General features: G+C 45.4%; 1 protein-coding gene and 1 long non-coding RNA gene across 3 annotated transcripts; both read right to left on the minus strand.

The window, feature by feature from the left end:
- Window positions 1-3,093: 3,093 nt before the first annotated feature.
- LOC121558913 lies at window positions 3,094-5,409 on the minus strand. Its single transcript, XR_005998634.2, has 3 exons — window positions 5,322-5,409; window positions 4,858-5,208; window positions 3,094-3,128 (listed from the first exon to the last, which is right to left on the minus strand). It is a non-coding gene; the product is annotated as an uncharacterized LOC121558913 (long non-coding RNA).
- A 12,343-nt stretch (window positions 5,410-17,752) lies between these two features.
- On the minus strand, window positions 17,753-21,730 carry LOC123489197. 2 transcript variants are annotated; one of them, XM_045219875.1, is made up of 7 exons: window positions 21,625-21,730; window positions 21,161-21,511; window positions 18,971-19,429; window positions 18,771-18,875; window positions 18,643-18,667; window positions 18,506-18,540; window positions 17,753-18,412 (listed from the first exon to the last, which is right to left on the minus strand). In XM_045219875.1, the coding sequence occupies exons 1-7, from the start codon at window positions 21,674-21,676 to the stop codon at window positions 18,213-18,215; spliced, it is 1,227 nt and encodes a 408-aa protein (XP_045075810.1). In that variant the 5' UTR covers window positions 21,677-21,730; the 3' UTR covers window positions 17,753-18,212. The 2 variants fall into 2 exon arrangements, with proteins under 2 accessions (XP_045075810.1, XP_045075809.1); XM_045219874.1 differs by having other exon boundaries at window positions 18,643-18,670.
- Window positions 21,731-23,367: the final 1,637 nt, after the last annotated feature.

The following is a 23,367-nucleotide window of genomic DNA, read 5'->3' on the forward strand; positions in this document are numbered from 1 at the left end:
CCGCCTCCAACCAGTGGCGCCACTCCTCCAAGGCAAGTTTCACCGCGAGAAGCTCCCGGTTACCCACATCGTAATTCTCTCCGCAGGCGAAAGGCGACGAGAGTAGTAGGCGCAGGGATGGAGTTTACTGTCCGTGGAGCATCGCTGCGACAGGATGGCGCCAACTCCCACATCAGACGCGGCCCACTTCAACGACGAACTGACGGGCGTGTCCGGTTGAGAGAGAATCGGTGCGTTGGTGAATCGCCTCTTCAAATCCAGAAACGCCCGATCCGCCTCCGGATTCCACTTGAAGGTCCTGATACTGGAAGTCAAGGCAGTTAACGGAGCGGCCACACGGCTGTAATCCCGGATGAATCTGCGGTAGAAATTCGCAAACCCCAAAAATCTCTGAGAGCTGCAATCTTGCATCGGGCTGGGCCCATTCCAGAACCGCTCTAACCTTCTCCTGGTCCATCCTAATCTCTCCCCTGGAGATGATGTACCCGAGAAAGGATGTCGTGTGGGCGTGAAACTCGCACTTCTCGGCCTTCACAGAACAGGCGATTCTCCAACAATCGCTGCAGAACCTGCCGGACATGCTGGACGTGGTCGGGAAGGTTCCTTCGAGAAGATCAGAATGTCATCCAGGTAAACAAACACAAAGAGACCGATCATATCTCTCTCAGGACGCCGTTCACCATACTCTGGAATACCGCTGGAGCATTGGTCAGTCCAAACGGGCATCACCTGATACCGAGCGACCCATCGGTGTATTGAAACCCGTCAACCACTCGCCTCTCTGATCCGGGACCATGTGATACGATTGCGTAGGTCTAGCTTGGTGAATACCGTAGCACCCTGTAAGGGAGTCGAAGGCAGAACTCATCAATGGCAGGGGATACTTGTTCTTGACCGTGATGTCATTCAACCCCCCGATAATCAATACACGGTCGAAGAGAGCCATCCTTCTTACCCACAAAGAAGAATCCTGCCCCAGGGGTGATGACGAGGGACGAACGAGACCAGCCGCTAGGGACTCCTTGATGTAGGTCTCCAACGCCTCACGCTCAGGTCGGGAGATACTGTATAACCTTCCCTTGGGGGTAGACAGCTCCCGGGCACAGGTTGATGGCACAATCATGGTCGGGTGGGGAGGGAGTGACAGAGCCTTCTGCTTACTGAAAACCTCCCCAAATCGTGATATGTCTCGGGAACCAGGGACAAATCTGGGGGTTTAGCCTCAATCACCTGACTGGGAACCGAATGGGGGGCAGGCAGTCTTGAGACAGTTAGCATGACAATCAAGGCTCCAACTTCGTTACCTTGCCCGTCACCCAATCGAACGTGGGATTGTGTTCCTTCAGCCAGGGGCATCCAAGGACCAGAGGAACATGGGAAGACGGCAGAATGAAGAATGAAATCATCTCAGAATGATTCCCGACAACCGCATCTTAACCGGTTCAGTCCTCATCGTGATACGTGCCAGACTACTGCCGTTCAGAGTGGTCGCTTCAATGGCTTCCGGCAATTGCTCCTTGGAAAGCCCCAGCTGTTCCACCAACTCGGCATCAAGAAAGCTTCCATCGGCACCTGAATCGATAAAAGCGTTAATCGCTAAGCTTTGATTCCTGTTCACAAGGGTAGCCGGGAAACGGGGTCTGACAGAGGTACTGAGAGGTTGGGAAACTGGCTCGCTAAAAGTCCTCCCAACTTTAGCGAAGCCGGGCAGTTTGACGACCGCCGGGAACAAGTGGAGATGTAATGTCCCGAGCGACCACAGTAGAGGCAGCAGTTGGTCTTACGTCTATGTTGACGCTCCTCCTTGGTTAACCCGGCGCCCCACTTGCATGGGTTCAGAATCGGGAGAGAGGTCCTCTCCACTAATCCTTTGTGGTGGCGAATGATCGACGTGTTCTGGTCCACCACCCGACCCGACTGGGAACTGAGAAGCTGATCGATGGACGGACCCCATTGCTTCTCCCTCCTTCGCTCTCGGATTCGATTATCCACCCGAATAGACAAGGCTACCAAGCTGTCCAGGTCACTAGGTCCGGATAGGAGATCAACTCATCCTTGAGCTGCTCCGACAGACCCTGGTAAAAGGCCGCGCAGAGACTCCTGTTCCACCCACTCTCCACAGCCAACGTCTTGAACTCGATCACGAAGTCGGCCACGCTGGGGTTCCTTGGTGAAGTGAAAACAGGCGCCCTAGCTGCGTCCCCTCCTCGGACGGAATGGTCGAAGAGCTTCCTCATCTCGGCCGTGAACCCTGGTATGAAGCCATGCAGGGATCCTGTCGTTCCCAAACGGCTGAAGCCCACTCCAGCGCTCGACCACGCAGCAACTCAATCACAAAGGCTATCCTAGCCTTGTCTGTGGCATAAGAGTAGGGCTGTAGATCGAACACTAATCCACACTGCATAAGGAAGGAACGGCATCTTCCCAGCTCCCCCTCATATTTATCCGGCGTCGGAACCTTGGGCTCACGGAGGGACACAACTTCAGAAGCGGCAGGCGAGATGGGTGAAACCGGTAGTGGATCCTCCACCGGACACTTGCGTTGGTTCTGGACCTCCGTCAGACCGGTAGAAAGGTTCCGAACTGACAACGCGATCTCCTGTAGTACCATGCTATGATGGCCCAACATCTTCTCCTGCTGGGTAATGGCATGGCGAACAGAGTCCAGGTCCGCTGGGTTCATTACTGGCCGGATCGTTCTGTCACGGTTTACTAAGCCAGAACCCAGAAGCAGACCAGGACAAGGTACGTTGAGACAAAGGTGAGTGTTTATTTAACAGATTCCCGAGTGAGGCTGAATAATCCAGGGAACAGAGCGGGTGGCGTGGATGGGTTGTTGAGGGTGCAGTGGTTGGTCCGGTAATGGCTCGGCAGCCGCCGACCATCAGGCAGAGGTGGGGAGAAGGTTCCGGGGTGAGAGACTGCAGATAGAAACAAACGGAGGTGGGTACACGGCAAGCCAACAAGGTGCAAAACAACAAAACTAACACTAGTAGCTTAGAGGCTGATACGCTGACAAACATAGAACTGGTGAATGATCACATGAGGAGAAACACTGTCACTGGAGATCGAAACTCCATGCTGTTTGGTAACAGTTTTAGTTTCCACACCAGGGTCAGGTATCACCACTACAGAAAAAGAACATAATTTCATGTAAAATATTTTCATAAACATATTGTAAAACTATGAATCTCAAAATCATATGACTTCAAATATAATATATCTACAGTGCATGTGGAAACTATTCAGACCACTTCCCTTTTTCCACATTTTGTTACATTACAGCCTTATTCTAAAAATGATTAAATAAAAAATCCTCATTAATATACACACAATACCCCATAATGACAAAATGAAAACAGGTTTTTAGAAATGTTTGCGAATTTATTAAACATAAAAAACAGAAATACCTTATTTACATAAGTATTCAGACACTTTGCTATGAAACTCGAAATTGAGCTCTGGTGCATCCTGTTTCCATTGATCATCCTTGAGATGTTTCAACAACTTGATTGGAGTCCACCTGTGGTAAATTCAATTGGTTGGACATGATTTGGAAAGGCACACACCTGTCTATATAAGGTCCCACAGTTGACAGTGCATGTCAGAGCAAAAACCAAGCCATGAGGTCGAAGGAATTGTCCGTAGAGCTCTAAAACAGGATTATGTCGAGGCACAGATCTGGGGAAGGGTATCAAAACATTTCTGCAGCATTGAAGGTCCCCAAGAACACAGTGGCCTCCATCATTCTTAAATGGAAGAAGTTTGGAACCACCAAGACTCTTCCTAGAGCTGGCCGCCCCGCCAAACTGAGCAATCGGGGGAGAAAAGCCTTGGTCAGGGAGGTGACCAAGAACCCAATGGTTACTCTGACAGAGCTCCAGAGTACCTCTGTGGAGATGGGAGAACCTTACAGAAGGACAACCATCTCTGCAGCATTCCACCAATCAGGCCTTTATGGTAGAGTGGCCAGACGGAAGCCACTCCTCAGTAAAAGGCACATGACAGCCCGCTTGGACACCTAGAGGACACTTTGACCATGAGAAACAAGGAAACCCGGCACCATCCCTATGGTGAAGCATGGTGGTGGCAGCATCATGCTGTGGGGATGTTTTTCAGCGGCAGGGACTGGGAGACTAGTAAGGATCTTGGGAATGATGAACGGAGCAAAGTACAGAGAGATCTTGATGAAAACCTGCTCCAGAGCACTCAGGACCTCAGACTGGGGCAACGGTTTACCTTCCAACAGGACAACAACCCTAAGTACACAGCCAAGCCAATGCAGGTGTGGCTTCAGGACAAGTCTCTGAATGTCCTTGAGTGGCCCAGCCAGAGCCCGGACTTAAACCCGATCGAACATCTCTGGAGAGACCTGAAAATAGCTGTGCAGCGACACTCCCCATCCAACCTGACAGAGCTTGAGAGGATATGCAGAGAAGAATGGGAGAAACTTCCCAAATACAGGTGTGCCAAGCTTGTAGCGTCATACCCAAGAAGACTCAAGGCTGTAATCGCTGCCAAATGTGCGTCAACAAAGTACTGAGTAAAGGGTTTCGATTCTTATGTAAATGTGATATTTCCGTTTTTTATTTTTTAGAAATGTGCAAAGATTTCTATAAACCTGTTTTTACTTTGTCATTATGGGGTATTGTGTGTAGATTGATGAGGGGGGGAAACAATTTAATCAATTTTAGAATAAGGCTGTAACGTAACAAAATGTGGGAAAAGTCAAGGGGTCTGAATACTTTCCGAATGCACTGTATATATACAATATAGGCCTACTGTACAGTATACTGTAATGTGAGTTGTATATCATTTAGAAATTGTGAAAGTTAGGAAATGTAAATGTGAACTCACTCTCTGATGCAACAAATGCCACAATATAAAAAGCCACTAGATCTTTTGATGGTTTAAAGGGGAATAGGTATCCATCAATTGATTGGACATTGCGGAAACACGCAAAAAATCCAGTGATGTTTTTTTCCAATTTCATATTAAAGCATTGTTTAATACTTAGATTTATGCAGGATTTTTCTTCTAGTTCAAGTGTTCTGTTCTTCCCATTCAAATCCTGGTCACATTTCTTCTTATTGTCATTAAAAGTGCAATCCACCTTGTTGTTTTGATCTAGGTCAATCTGCCAAAAACTCCCTTCACATTGTAGGGATATATCTTATTTTTCCCCTTGATAAATTAGATAAATGTTCCCTTTGAGAAAAAAAATAAAAAAGATTTCCAAAGTTAGAATCAAGCTTCTCGATTGTAGACTCACAAACTCTATTATTCAAGTCTTAAACTTTGTTGAGAAAATATTTACCTACCTTGACATTTTCCTACCAGAGTCATTAGAATGAAGATAGAGAGCACGTCCATGATCGTTGTACTTAGAATTCTTTTTTCTTTTTCTTGATTCACTAAATGAGGAAGCAGAGCTGACCAAAACAGAAAGACAGAATGAACAGAGGGTGTTTGTGGTGTGTGAATGTATGATATACAGTATGTGAGAACTCCCAACTATTTTGCTGTTCTGTACATTTCATTGAAAATGAAACTAGTTTTTGAAGAGTTGATACTACACGTATTTATGCCTGACATGTCTCAAAATTCTAGCCATTATAATAATCTGCATAGGAATATTAATATCTATATGACTACTTACTACGCCATTGTGCTGAAGATATGACAAAAACATTTGTTTTGGGATATTAAATAGAAGTAAGTCAAAGTATCTCAAGGTAAATAAGAACAAAATATATCTAAATCCCCCTTTCCCCAGTCATTATTTTGCAGCATCAAGTTCCTCCCTGGCCTATGTTTATGCTTAAAGCTTTTGCCATGCAGATGGCGTTACTTACCTGTTTTTCCTGGCATTGCCATGCATCTGTAACTTTTTATCAATGATCAATGTTCATGTTATCTTTGAATCATTATTAGGCTCTCCAAATCTTTGAATAACAAAATGACATCTCTCTTACACACTCACACACACACACACATGCCACTGGTGCAGCACGCAGACCCCGCAATGCGTGGTCCTAGGAGATTTTGGGTTGGGGGGATAGCATTTGAAAACATCATAAGTCATGATTAGTTCTATATCGTGGAGCTCCGCCCCATAGGGGAGCTCTGCTCCTAGTGGTTTACCCTCTGCCCTAAGGCAGCAGCAGCCTGAGACAAAATTATGCACACACCTACAGCCAATAGGAGTACAGGTGTCCCTATAAGAGGGGATGCCTCCCCTCAATCAGCCTCCCTTTTTCTTCAGCGACTGGATGACTAGACTGAAGAGCCAAGAAGAGACGAAGCACGAAGACTCAGGACGAAAAAAACGCAGTTGATATTCCAGTCATCAACGTCGTCTAAATGAGCACACCGGGAGATTTTCCACCCCCAAAAGCTCTTTTCAGAGCTCAGTGCAGATGCACTTCCATGGCGGCCGGTGACCACCACAACCTATGTTTCGTGTGTTTGGGATCCCAGCATGCCAAGGAAGGCGTCTGCAGTCCCCCGAATTGCGCCTCCTGCGCCCTCCTTTCTTTAAAGGAGAGGAAGCAGCGTTGGGCGTTTTTCAGGAGGACATCCCCCTTGAGGATGTGTTGTCGATACTAGCCTCTGCTTCAGAGGCGTCGTCCGACGGCGCAGACTCGGGGAAGATAGGGATTTTGAGGAAGGGTCTGGCATTCCAATGGAACAGTCGGACCCCGTCCCTCATACTTTCAAGCCCCCCTTTCCTTTGGAGAGCGAGAGGGCTTGTAGTCCCTATAGCGAAGGGGATACGAGCTCTGAGAGATCAGAAGCTCTCTCTTTCGCTGCAGCCTCTCTGAGAGCGGATTTTCCGGGTCTCATTGAGAGAGCTGCTCAACGGCTGGCAATAAGGCTGCCCCCTCTTCCCTCCGCACCGGAGGTTGATATGATGGAGTGCGGTCCTTATTCCAGGCCAAGGAAGGCGGCAGAGCCAGTGGCTCCTGCCATGCCTTCTTTGGCTAGGTACGTTGAGGGCTCGTGGGAGGCACCTTTAGCGGCGCGTTCGCCTGTAAAAGCGTATCTCCCATTCACGAGAGTGGAAGGAAGGTTTCAGGGTCAGGGAATCCCCAGGTTAGAGAGCGCCATGGCGGCGTATCTCGTACCGGGTTCGAGCCCTTGGCCCTCTTCCAAGAAGGCCACGTTGCCATCCCAGAAGGACCCACTCACAGCGTCGCTGTTAGAGAAGTCTTTTGGGTTGGGAGCCCAAGCTGTAGCAGCAGCTAACAACATTGCCCTCTTGGCGGCCTCTCTGTCCCGTTTAACCACGGGTAAGACAGAGATGGCACCGGAGGAGGTGGAGGAGGCGTCCAGAATTTCTGGCGCCATACTCCACCTTACACAGGCGTCCGCAGTCTGCGCGGGGAGATCCATGGCCACTTCGGTGGTCGGGGAACGACACCTCTGGTTGTCTTTGACTTCCATGAAAGAGGCAGACAGGACGTCTCTCTTGAACGCCCCCCTCTCTGACGACGGCCTCTTTGGGGTCGCAGTCAAAGAGGCGACGGAGCGTTTTTCAAAGTTAGAGGAGGAGAAGAAGCAGCTGGCCAAGCACCTGCCGTTGGCAGGACGACTCGGCCCCCCTCCTCCCCAAAGGCCATCTACCTCTGCCCCTCTAAGTCGACGAGGCGGCGTAATCGGCGTCACCCGGCGGCCACGAGCAGCAAGGGAGCGGGCTCGGCCCTCCCAGCAGCTACGGTAGCCCCACTACAGCCGGCGAGGGAGGTGACGAGGACGCCGACCTGGCCCTCCAAGGGAGGCAAGAGGAGGCGTACGTGACGGGACGCGGGGGAGAGGATGGAGGACGCATCGATGGTGTCGAACGTGTCCACTGTTCCCCCCCACCCTTCGGTTGAAGGGACGGGTGTTGATGTAAATGCCTTTGTTGATGTGTTTAATAAAGAGTTGGCTCCACCTGACTTTGTCAAAAAAGAGCCTCTTTTCCATAATACGTCCGAGAGCGTTCAAATCTCACCCTCTCTTCCTTACCACTCTAAGAGCCGTTCAGCCCACCGAGGGTGCGTTGCTGAACAGGCACTAAGAGTATGTATCCAGAAGACCTCAATCAGGTCGTCACATCACACTTCACGTATAATAAGTGTTTTACATAGAAGGCAGCAGTCCCGGTCAGATTCTGACATGAGGACGCAGCCGCTATTTGGGGATGGCGCACTAGCACAGACTAAGGTCTACACTAGTACGAGCCAGACCCATGCTGCGTTCACGGAGGGCCCGATTACCGTGGTCACCAAGGTGCCCAGAGTATCGGCGCCCCCAGGCATTGTAACAGAGCAGCTATCTGGGGACGGCGCATTATCGCAGACCAAGGTCTCGGTTAATGCGATTCAGACCCATGCTACATTCACGGAGGGCAGGATTACTAGCGTTATGGGTATAACCAAAGTATCAGCTCCCCTGACAGAACGAGCCAGTACTCACCACACGGAGCGTGAATCAACCCACCAGGGGTGCAGAGTTGAACACACACAGAAGGTGAAAGTTAAGAAGGTATCAAGGCGCCGCCTTGTTTTACCTCATAGAGACCTCATACTACAGACTTCTAGGAGTACTGTAGTGAAGGGATCTGATAGCGAATTGCAGTCACCTAAGATGACGCAATCGCTTGCTGGGGATGGTGCCCTGCCGCAGGCGATGTCCCTACTCCTCTTTCTTTCTCAGAACGCATTTCCTCTCCCTTTCACGGGAGGCCCACCTTGGGCTGTTCCACCACTTCAATGATGGGGAACAGTGGCGGTAAGGGCCATAGAGGAATACAGGTCCTTCCTACTGGATGCACCACAGCTTCGCGCCCAGCCACTTTCTCTGCATTGCTGGCAGTGGCGAAGAAGCTGCACCCTCTCACGCTGGCTAGAACAGACGTTGCAGAAGGGTTATGCTCTCCAATTCCACCGACCCCACCCCCGTTCAGGGGAGTGGTGGAGACGGTGATGAAAACGCCAGACAAAGTGGCCGCTCTGATGACAGAGATTACGGAACTTTTGGCGAAGGAGGCGGTGACAGTAGTTCCCCGGGAGCAAAGGAACAAAGGGCTATATTCGCCTTATTTCCTAGTGCCCAAAAAGACGGGGGGAGTGAGGCCGATTTTGGATTTACGCATTCTCAACGAGAGCATAACCAAACGGCCCTTCCGAATGCTAACGACAAAACGTCTGCTGGAATGTGTCCAGAGAGGGGACTTTTGTACGAGCATAGACCTAAAGGACGCGTACTTTCATGTGCCGGTTCAGCCGCGTCACAGGAAGTTTCTGCGGTTCGCCTTTCAAGGGGTGGCGTACGAATACACGAGGATGCCATTTGGGTACGCACATTTTCCAAGTGTGTGGAGGCGGCATTAGAACCGTTGCGTCGTCAGGGAATACGGCTACTAGCCTACCTGGACGACCTACTGGTTCTCGCCCCGTCAGCAGAGCTGGCGATCACTCACACAACACAGACAGTGATGCATCTCACAAGTCTGGGGTTTGCTGTGAATTGGAAAAAGAGCGCGCCCTGGCCCACTCATCAGATTGTCTACCTGGGAATACAGCTAGACACTGTGAGGATGAGGGCTCGAATTTCGGACCCCCGAAGGGTAGCCTTGTTGCTAGCCCTAAGGAAGTGCCGTCAGAATCACACGGTGACGGCGCTGTCGATCATGTCACTTTTGGGTCTCATGTCGTCAGCGCACTCTGTGGTTCCGCTGGGACTCCTGCATATGCGCAGGACGCAGCGATGGTTCGCCCAACTAAGACTAGACCCATTGCGTCAACGTCATCGGTTGGTGGTGGTTCCCCTCTCGCTCAGTGCAGACCTAAACTATTGGAGAAACTCGCGCGTTCTCACGCACGGAGTCCCGATAGGAAAGGTGTCCTCTCACATCCCAGTATTCACGGATGCGTCCCTGACGGGATGGGGAGGGACATGTCAGACACAAGCGATAGGAGGTGTGTGGCCTCAATCAGGTCGTCACATCAACCTCCTGGAGTTGGAAACGGTTCGACTGGTTCTGACCCACTTCGCGTCTACCCTTCGGGGTCGCGATGTGCTGGTCTGGTCAGACAACCAGACCACAGTAGCCCACATAAATCGCCAGGGAGGAGTCAGATCTCCTGCTCTCCATCGGGCGGCAGAGGAATTGTGGATGTGGGCTCACGAGCACCTTCGCTCATTGAGAGCAGCACACATTCCGGGCTACTTGAACATAGGAGCAGACCTCATGTCAAGAGGGGGTCCTCGAGACGATGAGTGGTGTCTGCATCCAGACATTGTTCTCCAGATTTGGGAACAATTCGGGAGAGCCGAGGTTGACCTATTCGCATCACGCGTGAACGCGCAATGTCCTCTGTGGTTCTCTCTGAGGGAACAGGACGAATCGCCACTGGGAAGGGACGCCTTTGCGCACCAACCGTGGCCGAGAGTTCTCCTGTATGCATTCCCTCCGCTGTCCTGCATTCTCCCACTGCTAGCCAGGGTGAGGTCAGGGGGGCTGTCAGTGATACTGATAGCGCCCGATCGCCCGGGGGCTCCGTGGTTTGCGGAGATGAGTCAGATGTTGATTGCGCCACCTTGGCCAATTCCACATCGACGGGACGCGTTGTCTCAGGCGGCTGGCACGATAGGGAAATTGCCCATAATCGGCCAACCACTGAAGGCCTGGCTGCTGAGAGGGACAGGCTAGAGCGCCGTGGGTTATCTGATGCAGTGATCAGGACCATACAGGGTTCACGTGCCAGTTCCACTTCTAAGATGTATGCCAGTAGATGGAACGTGTTTTCACGATGGTGTGTCACACAAGGTGTAGACCCCATGAGCTGTCAGGTGGAGAGTATTCTCTCTTTTCTACAGCTCATGTTTGATAAGCAAAAATCGCCTGCCACGATTAGAGTGTTTGCAGCAGCGATTTCAGCTTGTCATGAGGGTTTTGGCAGAGACAATGTCTTTAGCCACCCTCTAGTGAAACGCTTCCTATTAGGAACGCGGCGACTTAGGCCAACACCTAGAGTCACGCTTCCTCAGTGGGATTTGGCTTTGGTACTCGAAGCGCTATGTAAGTCGCCGTTCGAGCCATTGAATCAAATACCCCTCAAGATGCTGTCTATAAAGACAGCACTGTTGCTCGCTTTGACTACAGCTAAGCGGGTCAGTGATTTGTGTGCTCTTTCGACGAGACCTGACTGCTTGGCCATCAATGGTGACCTGAGCAGAGCAGTGTTACGTCCTAACCCGGCTTTTGTACCGAAGGTTATTAAGAGTTCATATAGGTCACAGACCGTGGAGCTGTGGGCTTTTTCTCCTCCTCCTCATAGAGAGAGGAGTGAGGAAAAGCTCCATCGCCTGTGCCCGGTACGCGCTTTGGCGTATTACGTCGAGCGCACAGCGGCGATTAGGTCATCGCCTCAGTTGTTTGTGTGTCACGGTGCAGCTGCACTAGGTAGACCACTTTCAAAACAGAGGTTGTCTCACTGGCTTTGTGAAGGCATTGAGACAGCTTATGAGGTAGCAGGGCGGCAATTGCCTCAGGGTATCAGAGCTCACTCCACTCGTGGAGTAGCGGCTTCTACTGCCCTTTTCAGAGGAACAGGAGTGGAGGATATCTGTAGAGCAGCATCCTGGTCGACGCCGTCTCCATTTATCCGTTTCTATCTCTTAGATATGTCTTCTAATTCTCTGGCTCGATCTGTACTCAGCGTGGCTGAAGGGAGATCTTGAGCAAGAAAGAGAGGAGAAGCAGGACTGTGGACACAGGTTTCCATCAGGTCCGCTTTGGTTAGGAAGACGTGTTTTTGACAGATGTGTTTTCTAACTCTTTGGCTCGGTCTGTACTCAGCATAGCTGAAGGGAGATCTTGAGCTAGGAAGAGAGGGAAAAGCAGGACTATGGACAGGGTTTCCATCAGGTCCGCTTTGGATAAGAAAACATATTTTGTGGCATGAATCATGACTGACAGGGTCAGTACAGTAGAGGCATGCGTTGATTACAGAATGTGAGGTCATCTATCTGCTTGTTCAGTTAGTATGACTCATGTTTTTGTTCCTGCCCACTAATCTCTGGGATTCCATTGAGTGAGTGAGGCGGTCTACCGCGTTCACAATGTAGAGTGACACTTGATGTCATTCCATTAGTGGTCGGTAGTGTTTTCACAGGATATTGAGGCACATCTATCTGCTAGTACAGGTTAGTATGGCTTCTATTCTGGTGATCTGCCCACTAGTCATTGGCATTGCCATTGGACTAGGTGGGGCAGGTTTTTTAACCGATGACGCGGTATATTGTGACGCCCGTAGGGGTTTTTAGTTGGAGTACTGCGGGACTCGGTTGCAGCCATTGCTAGGCCTGACTTTCTCGTTTCGATGGGAAGTGTTAGGCTCGGCAGGGAGTACATTTTGGAGCGCTACGCTCCGCCTTAAACCACTAGGAGCAGAGCTCCGCTATGGGGCGGAGCTCCACGATATAGAACGATTAGTTACCGGAGTGTAACTCCAGTTCTATGAGTGGAGCGGAGCCCCATAGGACTTAAGGCCCTGCCGACCCTCTCTAGTCTCGCTGAAGAAAAATATCTCGGGAGGCTGATTGAGGGGAGGCATCCCCTCTTATAGGGACACCTGTACTCCTATTGGCTGTAGGTGTGTGCATAATTGTGTCTCAGGCTGCTGCTGCCTTAGGGCAGAGGGTAAACCACTAGGAGCAGAGCTCCCCTATGGGGCTCCGCTCCACTCATAGAACTGGAGTTACACTCCGGTAACTAATCGTTTTTCTTGAATTACAGGGAATTAGCTTTAAAACTGCACATTTTCCTCACAGCATCATGGCAAAATATGTAAAGTAGCAAGAGATTAGCTATAAAACTGCATATTTTTCTCTCTGCCTATTGCCAATTGAGATGTACAAACTATGGCAAAATGAAAAAACTTTTGTTAGCACTTTATTTGGATAGTCCCAAGTAGATGGTTTGTAGACTGAACAAAAATATAAACACAACATGTAAAGTGTTGGGCCCATGTTTAATGAGCTGAAATAAAATATCCCAGAAATGTTCCATATGCACAAAAAACTGCTGAGGATTATTTCTGTACGTAATGAAGCCCTTTTGTGGGGAAAAACTAATTTTGATTGGCTGGGCCTGGCTCCCAATTGGGTGGGAAACAGAGCTATGCCACTGACACACAAACGCATTCAACAGGTATATGTTTGAAATCAAACAGTTGGTATTCATGGCAGCAGCATAACCTGTTACAGAATGTCATGGGCAGCCTGCAAGCCCTGCATGCCATTGTTAGGCCTGTCATACAGGTTTCACCCACTGTTATACCGGCTCCCTCCCTGCCTCACTCCACATCCAAACCGTACCCAGTTAAAGATCTGGTGCACAGGAGATGTCATCATTTGTGTGTGCTACACATTGGTGACAGTAGAGGAGATGAGCTGACACAGTTGGAGTTGACTTGCAAAAACGTTATAAATATCCAGTCAAGGAAATCATGAATGTCATGGATACATTAGAACTAGTAGATATATGGAGGCTTAAATATCCTGACCTAGTGAGATATACATGGTGGAGACTCAATCAAGCTAGTCGTGTTGACTTCTTTCTTATGTCATTCTCGTTGGTACCAAAAGTTTAAAAAGTGTTGATCGGGGACAGAATGCGGTTGGACATCATATAATTGGCATATACGTTATTCTTACTGAATTTCCACGTGGGCGAGGATATTGGAAATGTAATCAAAGCCTATTGGATGATAACTTGTTTTTAACTAGGACAGAGGAATTCATAACAGATTTTTTCCGACATAACATAGGTACAGCAAATCCCCTTATTGTATGGGACACTTTAAATGTGCCTTTATAGGCCATACAATTCAGTACTCATCTCGAAAACAAAAGCAATTTAGGTCAAATGAGTCCATACTAACAAAGGAAATAGAAGGTCTAACAGAACAGATAGATAGCAATAAAAACTGTAACATAGAGGCTCAGAATGAATTAGAGGAAAAACAAAAAGAAATGGAGAAACTTATTCAAGAAAGATCAAGTGTAATATATTATAAAAAATAAAGCAAACTGGATGGAATATGGGGAAAAATGCACCAAATTCTTTTTTAGTCTTCAACATAGAAATGCTACCAAAAATAATTTACTGAAACTGGTTACAAATGACGGAGTCACCCATGATTCACCAAATTATATTTTGAAGGAGGAAGCAAGGTACTTTAAGCATATGTTTTCGTTTCAGTCGCCTCCATCTCCTCTAACTGAAGCTAATTGTAGGGATTTTTTTTCTATTGATAATGTAAAATTAACAGCCTTACAGAAAGACTCATGCGAAGGTGAAATTACAGAGGAGAAACTTCTGGATGCAATAAAGACTTTAAGTCTGGGAAAACTCCAGAATTGGATGACATACCAGTCGAGGTATACCAAACCTGTTTTGATATACATTTTAGTCATTTAGCAGACGCTCTTATCCAGAGAGACTTACAGTTAGTGAATACATATTTTTTTTATACTGGCCCCCCGTGGGAATCGAACACACAACCCTGGCGTTGCAAACGCCATGCTCTATCAACTGAGCTACATCCCTGCCGGCCATTCCCTCCCCTACCCTGGACGACGCTGGGCCAATTGTGCGCCGCCCATGAGTCTCCCGGTCGTGGCCGGCTGCGACAGAGCCTGGATTCGAACCAGGATCTCTAGTGGCACAGTTAGCACTGCCTTAGACCCCTGCGCCACTCAGGAGTATTAGACCACTGCGCCACTGTATTGTACTTGCAGAGAACAATACAATACCAGAACAGCATCATATGTCACCTACAGTACAGTAGGTTCCACTGGATTTTGGAGCTTTGGAACACATTTGAAAGCCACTTGTGGTTATAATGTGCAAGCTGTAGGCTACAGGGAGAGGTAGTGTGAGAGGTGGACCATACAACACTGCCATCTAGTGAGCAAGTCAACTGTTGTGAGGAGGGATTGTGAGATGTGATGATAGGATAATGGATTGTCTATAAGAAGGAACTTTCAACTGTTGCACTCCATATAAGAATTGTAATGGCGGCTTGTTGTGGGTACATTTGTTCAAATGGCATTGTGTCCCTGTAAGATTCATTATTACACTGTGATAACTTCACTTTAATACTACCGTTGGAAAAACAGTATTTGTTGAGTACGTATTAGGGATTAATATTTTCCTGAAAATCTACCAAGTTTCAATACAGGAAAAATGTATTTATCCCGAGAGTCCCGGGAAATACCACAGAAATCGGAAGTGCCCATTTAAAGCGTTTAAAACCAAGATATGGTCAGTTGGTCACTATGCCAGGGTTCTCTGCAAATAAGAGGGGCGCTGCGCAACTATGTAAAGACTTTAGAGCAAATGAAACTGATATTTAGTCATGATAGTTACTCTATCTTTGATCGGCAATTACGTTGTGAATTGCGAAAAAGGCCGTTCATTAATTCAGCGCATTTCAGCAGGAGGCTATCTCAACACAGAGCGCGCTCAGGACGCAACCCGAGTATAGCATTGTCGAATCATACAAACTTTGTAACGGCTGTCAAACACAAAAGTCAAATGACCAAAGATGCTAAGCTTGCTAGATATTCTGTCATTAGTTGGAGGTTATCTCCTATATTTGGCTAAATCTAGTTTATGATTATACAGATGGCAGATCAGCTCATGGATAATGGGGTGATGAAGATTGGAAATAGTTTAAATAAAGGTATCTTAACGGGGCCAACTGTTTAAAAAATATCCATATCTACTCTCATACAGTTTGTTGATCACACATTCTCTACCGAAGCTCTCATATGGGAAGCAAGTACGAGACCGCACAGAGAAGCAGGGAAATGTTACAGCGGTATTTTGACATGCATAGGCTAGAAACCTGCTTGGATTATGCAACCTATGGATTACAGAATAAAGTTAATAATTGTAATGTGAGACAGGAGTCATTTTGGGTTTCAGTGGGATTGGGAATAGATAGGAAAATAGCCTAGGCTCTAGGAAAGGAGAAGATATAATTTTCCCTCATGCCTCTGAATTGTTAAAAATTAACAGACAATGTCTGTGACAGAGATGCCTAAGTAGTGAATTGTGCATAGTTTCAAGTTTTAGTCGTATGTACGGGATACGCATGGTATACAGTGCATTCGGAAAGCATTCAGACCCCTTCCCTTTTTGTTACGTTACAGCCTTATTCCAAAAATGCTTACACTATTTAATCTCCTCAATCTACACACAATACCCCACAATGACAAAGCAAAAACAGATATTTAGAAATTCGCGCAAATGTATTAAAAACAAAAAACAGAAATACCTTATTTACATAAGTATTCAGACCCCTCGCTATGAGACTCGAAATTGAACTCAGGTGCATCCTGTTTCCATTTATCATTCTTGATATGTTTTTACAACTTGATTGGAGTCTACCTGTGGTAAAGAGACAGGATTGTGTTGAGGCACAGATCTGAGACAGGGCACCAAAAAATGTCTTCAGCATTGAAGATCCCCAAGAACACAGTGGCCTCCATCATTCTTAAATGGAAAAAGTTTGGAACCACCAAGACTCTTCTAGAGCAGGCCGCCCGGCCAAACTGAGCAAACAGGAGAGAAGGGCCTTGGTCAGGGAGGTGACCAAGAACCCGATGGTCACTCTGACAGAGCTCAAGAGTTCCTCTGTGGAGATGAGAGAACCTTCCAGAAGGAAAACCATATCTGCAGCACTCCACCAAATCAGGCCTTTATGGTAGAGTGGCCAGACAGAAGCCACTCCTCAGTAAAAGGCACATGTAAGCCCGCTTGGAGTTTGCCTAAAGGTCTCTCAGACCATGAGAAACAAGATTCTCTGGTCTGATGAAACCAAGATTGAACTCTTTGGCCTGAATGCCAAGCGTCACGTCTGGAGGAAACCTGGGACCATCCTTGCAGCGTCATACCCAAAACTTTTGTGAAACATCACAGTACAGTTGAAAATATATGGCAAATAGAAATCCAATATGGATGGTGTTAAGAGATAGATGGGAGGTGTTGAATGGAGCTGAAGGATGGGACTAATAACAACTAACAACAACTAATAACAACAATATAACTAATGTAAAGCATACTGTGTCCATAATAAGTATATAGGTTATAGGTTGAGAGCTTTTGTGAAAGAGCACAGTTAGAAAGATATGGCATATAGAAGCAAACCGGATGGACATCATGAAAATGATCGGAAGGTTGAGGGCAAAGGAAGTTCAGGAGTAAAAACAAACAAAATATAATTATTGTAAAATTGACTGTATCCATAAAATGTATATAGTATGCATAAGCTGGAAGTAGAGGCCTAAGTGTTGTTGTTCACTAGTCTACTCCAATTAGGGAAGGGGTGGTGGGGTTGGAAAGTAATGAAGGGAAATATATTTTTAAAAGGACATGTATATATGTATTTATATGTATTTATATGTATGTATGTGTATATGTATGTGTATGTATGTATATGTATATACATATATATATATATATATATATTTGCGAGAAAAAAAACATATGGGGGATTGGAAGTGGTGCAGACATTTACATTGATGGAAGTTAAAATAAATAAATAAAAAGTATAATCTGGTCAGTTCATATATGTCTATTTATGACTAAATCTGATTTGATTAATCATGTTTAGTATACACAATCACATATTGATATTCCAATTGATATTACACTGATTGATTCCCCCCCAAAAAAAATTAATAACGTTAATTTGATTTATGCAATGTTTATTCAATGTTACATAATAATTAGGCAATCACACATATCACACAATATCAGAGAAACAGTAAGCACAACTGTAGGACTGAGCACTAGCACCGTCTAGTGAAAATGTTCCGTCCAGCATGAGTGAGCACAAAAACATTCAATTAAAAAAGAAAGTGAATCCTCCTTTTCTCTTTAATTTAACTTAATTTTTGTGAACTAACTTTTTTTATTGAGTCACATAACCTGTACAATCAATAAGAATCACAAAATATTGTTTTTACCAACACTCAACCCCTCTCACCCTCCATCCCAAACAAACCCCTGGTGGCCCCATCCCAACCTTGGTCTAAACACAATATGAAGGACCAATCATGAAAACATTATCTTTATCTAACTTTATCTACATGATATGAGTAACTAATGGTTGTTAGTAACTCATACTTTCGCTCCAATCCTGAGGTGGTCAGGTGGATGGTGTCTGAATGGCCTGGGGGTCAAAGGCCTCATACTCAGTATTGAACATGTCTACAGAATAGGGCTCGGCAGCAACAGCAGCATGTTCCTCAGCCCCGTTCTGTGCAGTCACAGGATCTCTCACTTCAGCCAGCCTCACAAGTGAGTAGGGCCCCTCCTCCTCTCCTCTGCCCTCAGCGTATGGGGAGCCTACATCCAGAAAGAGGAAGCAGTGGGGTTAAATGGGTTTGAAAACCTGTCAGTACTGCAAATTCCTTTTATGGAAATAATATGACAACTCACAGTCTGAGTCAAGTGTCTCCTCTCCATCTTGGTCTCTGCAATGATTAAATAAAGTATTTATTATTATAAAATTCCATATTAGTAACATGTAATAGATACATGGCTATCAGAAATGTTATTTTCAAATAATGAAATACCTTTTCATCCTCAGAGTGTGAGATTCTGCTGGAGGCACAAAGAAACAGAAGGCCATGTCAATAACATTATGATGATTAAAAAAGACATACTTGATAATAGAACATACAGTATGTGGGTTTTTACTCACCTTGCGAAATCTTGGTATTTTTCGTCATGACAATGACAATGGCAGTAACAAACAGGCAGGAGAAGAACAGGGCTCCCACTACATACAGTGGTATGTAAGGAACCCCTTTTAATAAAACACAAAGCATTCAGAATGAAGATCAATGAGGTATTATTCATGATCATATTATGTATTAGTGATAACAATATACTGTGACTCACCAGGTGTATCTAACAGGGCTGTGTCATTCCTGTTGGTGTGGTTGTTGAATTCTCCATTCACAGTGACTGTGATATTAGTGATTACCTTCCAGTGCCCTTTTTGACCTTTAAGCACCTGTAAGGCACACACATACTGTCCGCTGTCTGAATATGTGGCATTGCTGATCTTAAGGTTATGAAAGTGAGGGTTTGTTAGGGGTGTAGATGAAGTATTTGACATTTTATTCAGCAGGGCCTCATCAATGAGACAATGGTGGTCATATGATGATCCAACATTAGTATCAAAAGAATAAGAATGAAGACAAGTGCAATTATTTCCGCTGAAGTTCTTGATCCAATACACTGAGAATGGCATGTTAGAAAAATTGTTGGCTATTGTGAAATGACATGTAAGGTTGACTGTTTCTCCATGCTGTTTGGTAACAGTTTTAGTTTCCACACCAGGGTCAGGTATTACCACTACAGAAAAAGAACATAATTTCATGTACAATATTTTCATAAACATATTGTGAAACTATGAATCTCAAAATCATATGACTTCAAATATAATATATCTACAGTGCATGTGGAAACTATTCAGACCACTTCCCTTTTTCCACATTTTGTTACATTACAGCCTTATTCTAAAAATGATTAAATAAAAAATCCTCATTAATATACACACAATACCCCATAATGACAAAATGAAAACAGGTTTTTAGAAATGTTTGCGAATTTATTAAACATAAAAAACAGAAATACCTTATTTACATAAGTATTCAGACACTTTGCTATGAAACTCGAAATTGAGCTCCGGTGCATCCTGTTTCCATTGATCATCCTTGAGATGTTTCAACAACTTGATTGGAGTCCACCTGTGGTAAATTCAATTGGTTGGACATGATTTGGAAAGGCACACACCTGTCTATATAAGGTCCCACAGTTGACAGTGCATGTCAGAGCAAAAACCAAGCCATGAGGTCGAAGGAATTGTCCGTAGAGCTCTAAGACAGGATTATGTCGAGGCACAGATCTGGGGAAGGGTATCAAAACATTTCTGCAGCATTGAAGGTCCCCAAGAACACAGTGGCCTCCATCATTCTTAAATGGAAGAAGTTATGAACCACCAAGACTCTTCCTAGAGCTGGCCGCCCCGCCAAACTGAGCAATCGGGGGAGAAAAGCCTTGGTCATGGAGGTGACCAAGAACCCGATGGTTACTCTGACAGAGCTCCAGAGTACCTCTGTGGAGATGGGAGAACCTTCCAGAAGGACAACCATCTCTGCAGCATTCCACCAATCAGGCCTTTATGGTAGAGTGGCCAGACGGAAGCCACTCCTCAGTAAAAGGCACATGACAGCCCGCTTGGACACCTAAAGGACACTTTGACCATGAGAAACAAGGAAACCCGGCACCATCCCTATGGTGAAGCATGGTGGTGGCAGCATCATGCTGTGGGGATGTTTTTCAGCGGCAGGGACTGGGAGACTAGTAAGGATCTTGGGAAAGATGAACGGAGCAAAGTACAGAGAGATCCTTGATGAAAACCTGCTCCAGAGCACTCAGGACCTCAGACTGGGGCAAAGGTTTACCTTCCAACAGGACAACAACCCTAAGTACACAGCCAAGCCAATGCAGGTGTGGCTTCAGGACAAGTCTCTGAATGTCCTTGAGTGGCCCAGCCAGAGCCCGGACTTGAACCCGATCGAACATCTCTGGAGAGACCTGAAAATAGCTGTGCAGCGACACTCCCCATCCAACCTGACAGAGCTTGAGAGGATATGCAGAGAAGAATGGGAGAAACTCCCCAAACACAGGTGTGCCAAGCTTGTAGCGTCATACCCAAGAAGACTCAAGGCTGTAATCGCTGCCAAATGTGCGTCAACAAAGTACTGAGTAAAGGGTTTCGATTCTTATGTAAATGTGATATTTCAGTTTTTTATTTTTGAGAAATGTGCAAAGATTTCTATAAACCTGTTTTTACTTTGTCATTATGGGGTATTGTGTGTAGATTGATGAGGGGGGGGAAACAATTTAATCAATTTTAGAATAAGGCTGTAACGTAAAAAAATGTGGGAAAAGTCAAGGGGTCTGAATACTTTCCGAATGCACTGTATATATACAATATAGGCCTACTGTACAGTATACTGTAATGTGAGTTGTATATCATTTAGAAATTGTGAAAGTTAGGAAATGTAAATGTGAACTCACTCTCTGATTCAACAAATGCCACAATATAAAAAGCCACTAGATCTTTTGATGGTTTAAAGGGGAATAGGTATCCATCAATTGATTGGACATTGCGGAAACACGCAAAAAATCCAGTGATGTTTTTTCCCAATTTCATATTAAAGGATTGTTTAATACTTAGATTTATGCAGGATTTTTCTTCTAGTTCAAGTGTTCTGTTCTTCCCATTCAAATCCTGGTCACATGTCTTCTTATTGTCATTAAAAGTGCAATCCACCTTGTTGTTTTGATCTAGGTCAATCTGCCAAAAACTCCCTTCACATTGTAGGGATATATCTTCTTTTTCCCCTTGATAAATTAGATAAATGTTCCCTTTGAGAAAAAAAAAAAAAAAGATTTCCAAAGTTAGAATCAAGCTTCTCGATTGTTGACTCACAAACTCTATTATTCAAGTCTTAAACTTTGTTGAGAAAATATTTACCTACCTTGACATTTTCCTACGAGAGTCATTAGAATGAAGATAGAGAGCACGTCCATGATCGTTGTACTTAGAATTCTTTTTTATTTTTCTTGATTCACATAATGAGGAAGCAGAGCTGACCAAAACAGGAAGACAGCATGAACAGAGGGTGTTTGTGGTGTGTGAATGTATGATATACAGTATGTGAGAACTCCCAACTATTTTGCTGTTCTGTACATTTCATTGAAAATGAAACTCGTTTTTGAAGAGTTGATGCTACACGTATTTATGCCTGACATGTCTCAAAATTCTAGCCATTATAATAATCTGCAATCTGGAATATTAATATCTATATGACTACTTACTACGCCATTGTGCTGAAGATATGACAAAAACATTTGTTTTGGGATATTAAATAGAAGTAAGTCAAAGTATCTCAAGGTAAATAAGAAAAAAATAAATCTAAATCCCCCTTTCCCCAGTCATCCTTTTGCAGCATCAAGTTCCTCTCTGGCTTATGTTTGTGCTTAAAGCTTTTGCCCTGTTTTTCCTGGCATTGCCATGCATCTGTAACCTTTTATCAATTATCAATGTTCATGTTATCTTTGAATCATTATTAGGCTCTCCAAATCTTTGAATAACAAAATGACATCTCTCTTACACACTCACACACACACACACACACCCACTGGCGCAGCACGCAGCCCCCGCAATGCGTGGTCCTAGGAGATGTTGGGTTGGGGGGATAGCATTTGAACACATCATAAGCTATGATTATTTTTTCTTGAATTATAGGAAATTAGCTTTAAAACTGCACATTTTCCTCACAGCCTCATGGCAAAATATGTAAAGTAGCAAGAGATTAGCTATAAAACTGCAAAAATATAAATGCAACATGTAAAGTGTTGGGCCCATGTTTAATGAGCTGAAATAAAAGATCCCAGAAATGTTCCATATGCACAAAAAACTGCTGAGGATTATTTCTGTACGTAATGAAGCCCTTTTGTGGGGAAAAACTAATTTTGATTGGCTGGGCCTGGCTCACAATTGGGTGGGAAACAGAGCTATGCCACTGACACACAAACGCATTCAACAGGTATATGTTTGAAATCAAACAGTTGGTATTCATGGCAGCAGCATAACCTGTTACAGAATGTCATGGGCAGCCTGCAAGCCCTGCATGCCATTGTTAGGCCTGTCATACAGGTTTCACCCACATGTTATACCGGCTCCCTCCCTGCCTCATTCCCTGCCTCACTCCACTTCCAAACCGTACCCAGTTAAAGATCTGGTGCACAGGAGATGTCATCATTTGTGTGTGCTACACATTGGTGACAGTAGAGGAGATGAGCTGACACAGTTGGAGTTGACTTGCAAAAACGTTATAAATATCCAGTCAAGGAAATCATGAATGTCATGGATACATTAGAACTAGTAGATATATGGAGGCTTAAATATCCTGACCGAGTGAGATATACATGGTGGAGACTCAATCAAGCTAGTCGTGTTGACTTCTTTCTTATGTCATTGTCGTTGGTACCAAAAGTTTAAAAAGTGTTGATCGGGGACAGAATGCGGTTGGACATCATATAATTGGCATATACGTTATTCTTACTGAATTTCCACGTGGGCGAGGATATTGGAAATGTAATCAAAGCCTATTGGATGATAACTTGTTTTTAACTAGGACAGAGGAATTCATAACAGATTTTTTCCGACATAACATAGGTACAGCAAATCCCCTTATTGTATGGGACACTTTAAATGT

Source organism: Coregonus clupeaformis, unplaced genomic scaffold, assembly GCF_020615455.1.
Source record: "Coregonus clupeaformis isolate EN_2021a unplaced genomic scaffold, ASM2061545v1 scaf2844, whole genome shotgun sequence".
NCBI classification, from domain to species: domain Eukaryota; kingdom Metazoa; phylum Chordata; class Actinopteri; order Salmoniformes; family Salmonidae; genus Coregonus; species Coregonus clupeaformis.

Coding starts and splice junctions, on each gene's coding strand:
- LOC123489197 (XM_045219874.1), bottom strand. CDS start 21,676: ATGGACGTGCTCTCTATCTTCATTCTAATGACTCTCGTAGGAAAATGT. Junction 21,512..21,624: donor TCTCGTAGGAAAATGTCAAG/GTAGGTAAATAT, acceptor TTTTTCTCAAAG/GGAACATTTATCTAATTTAT. Junction 18,413..18,505: donor GGAGACACTTGACTCAGACT/GTGAGTTGTCAT, acceptor TTCTGGATGTAG/GCTCCCCATACGCTGAGGGC.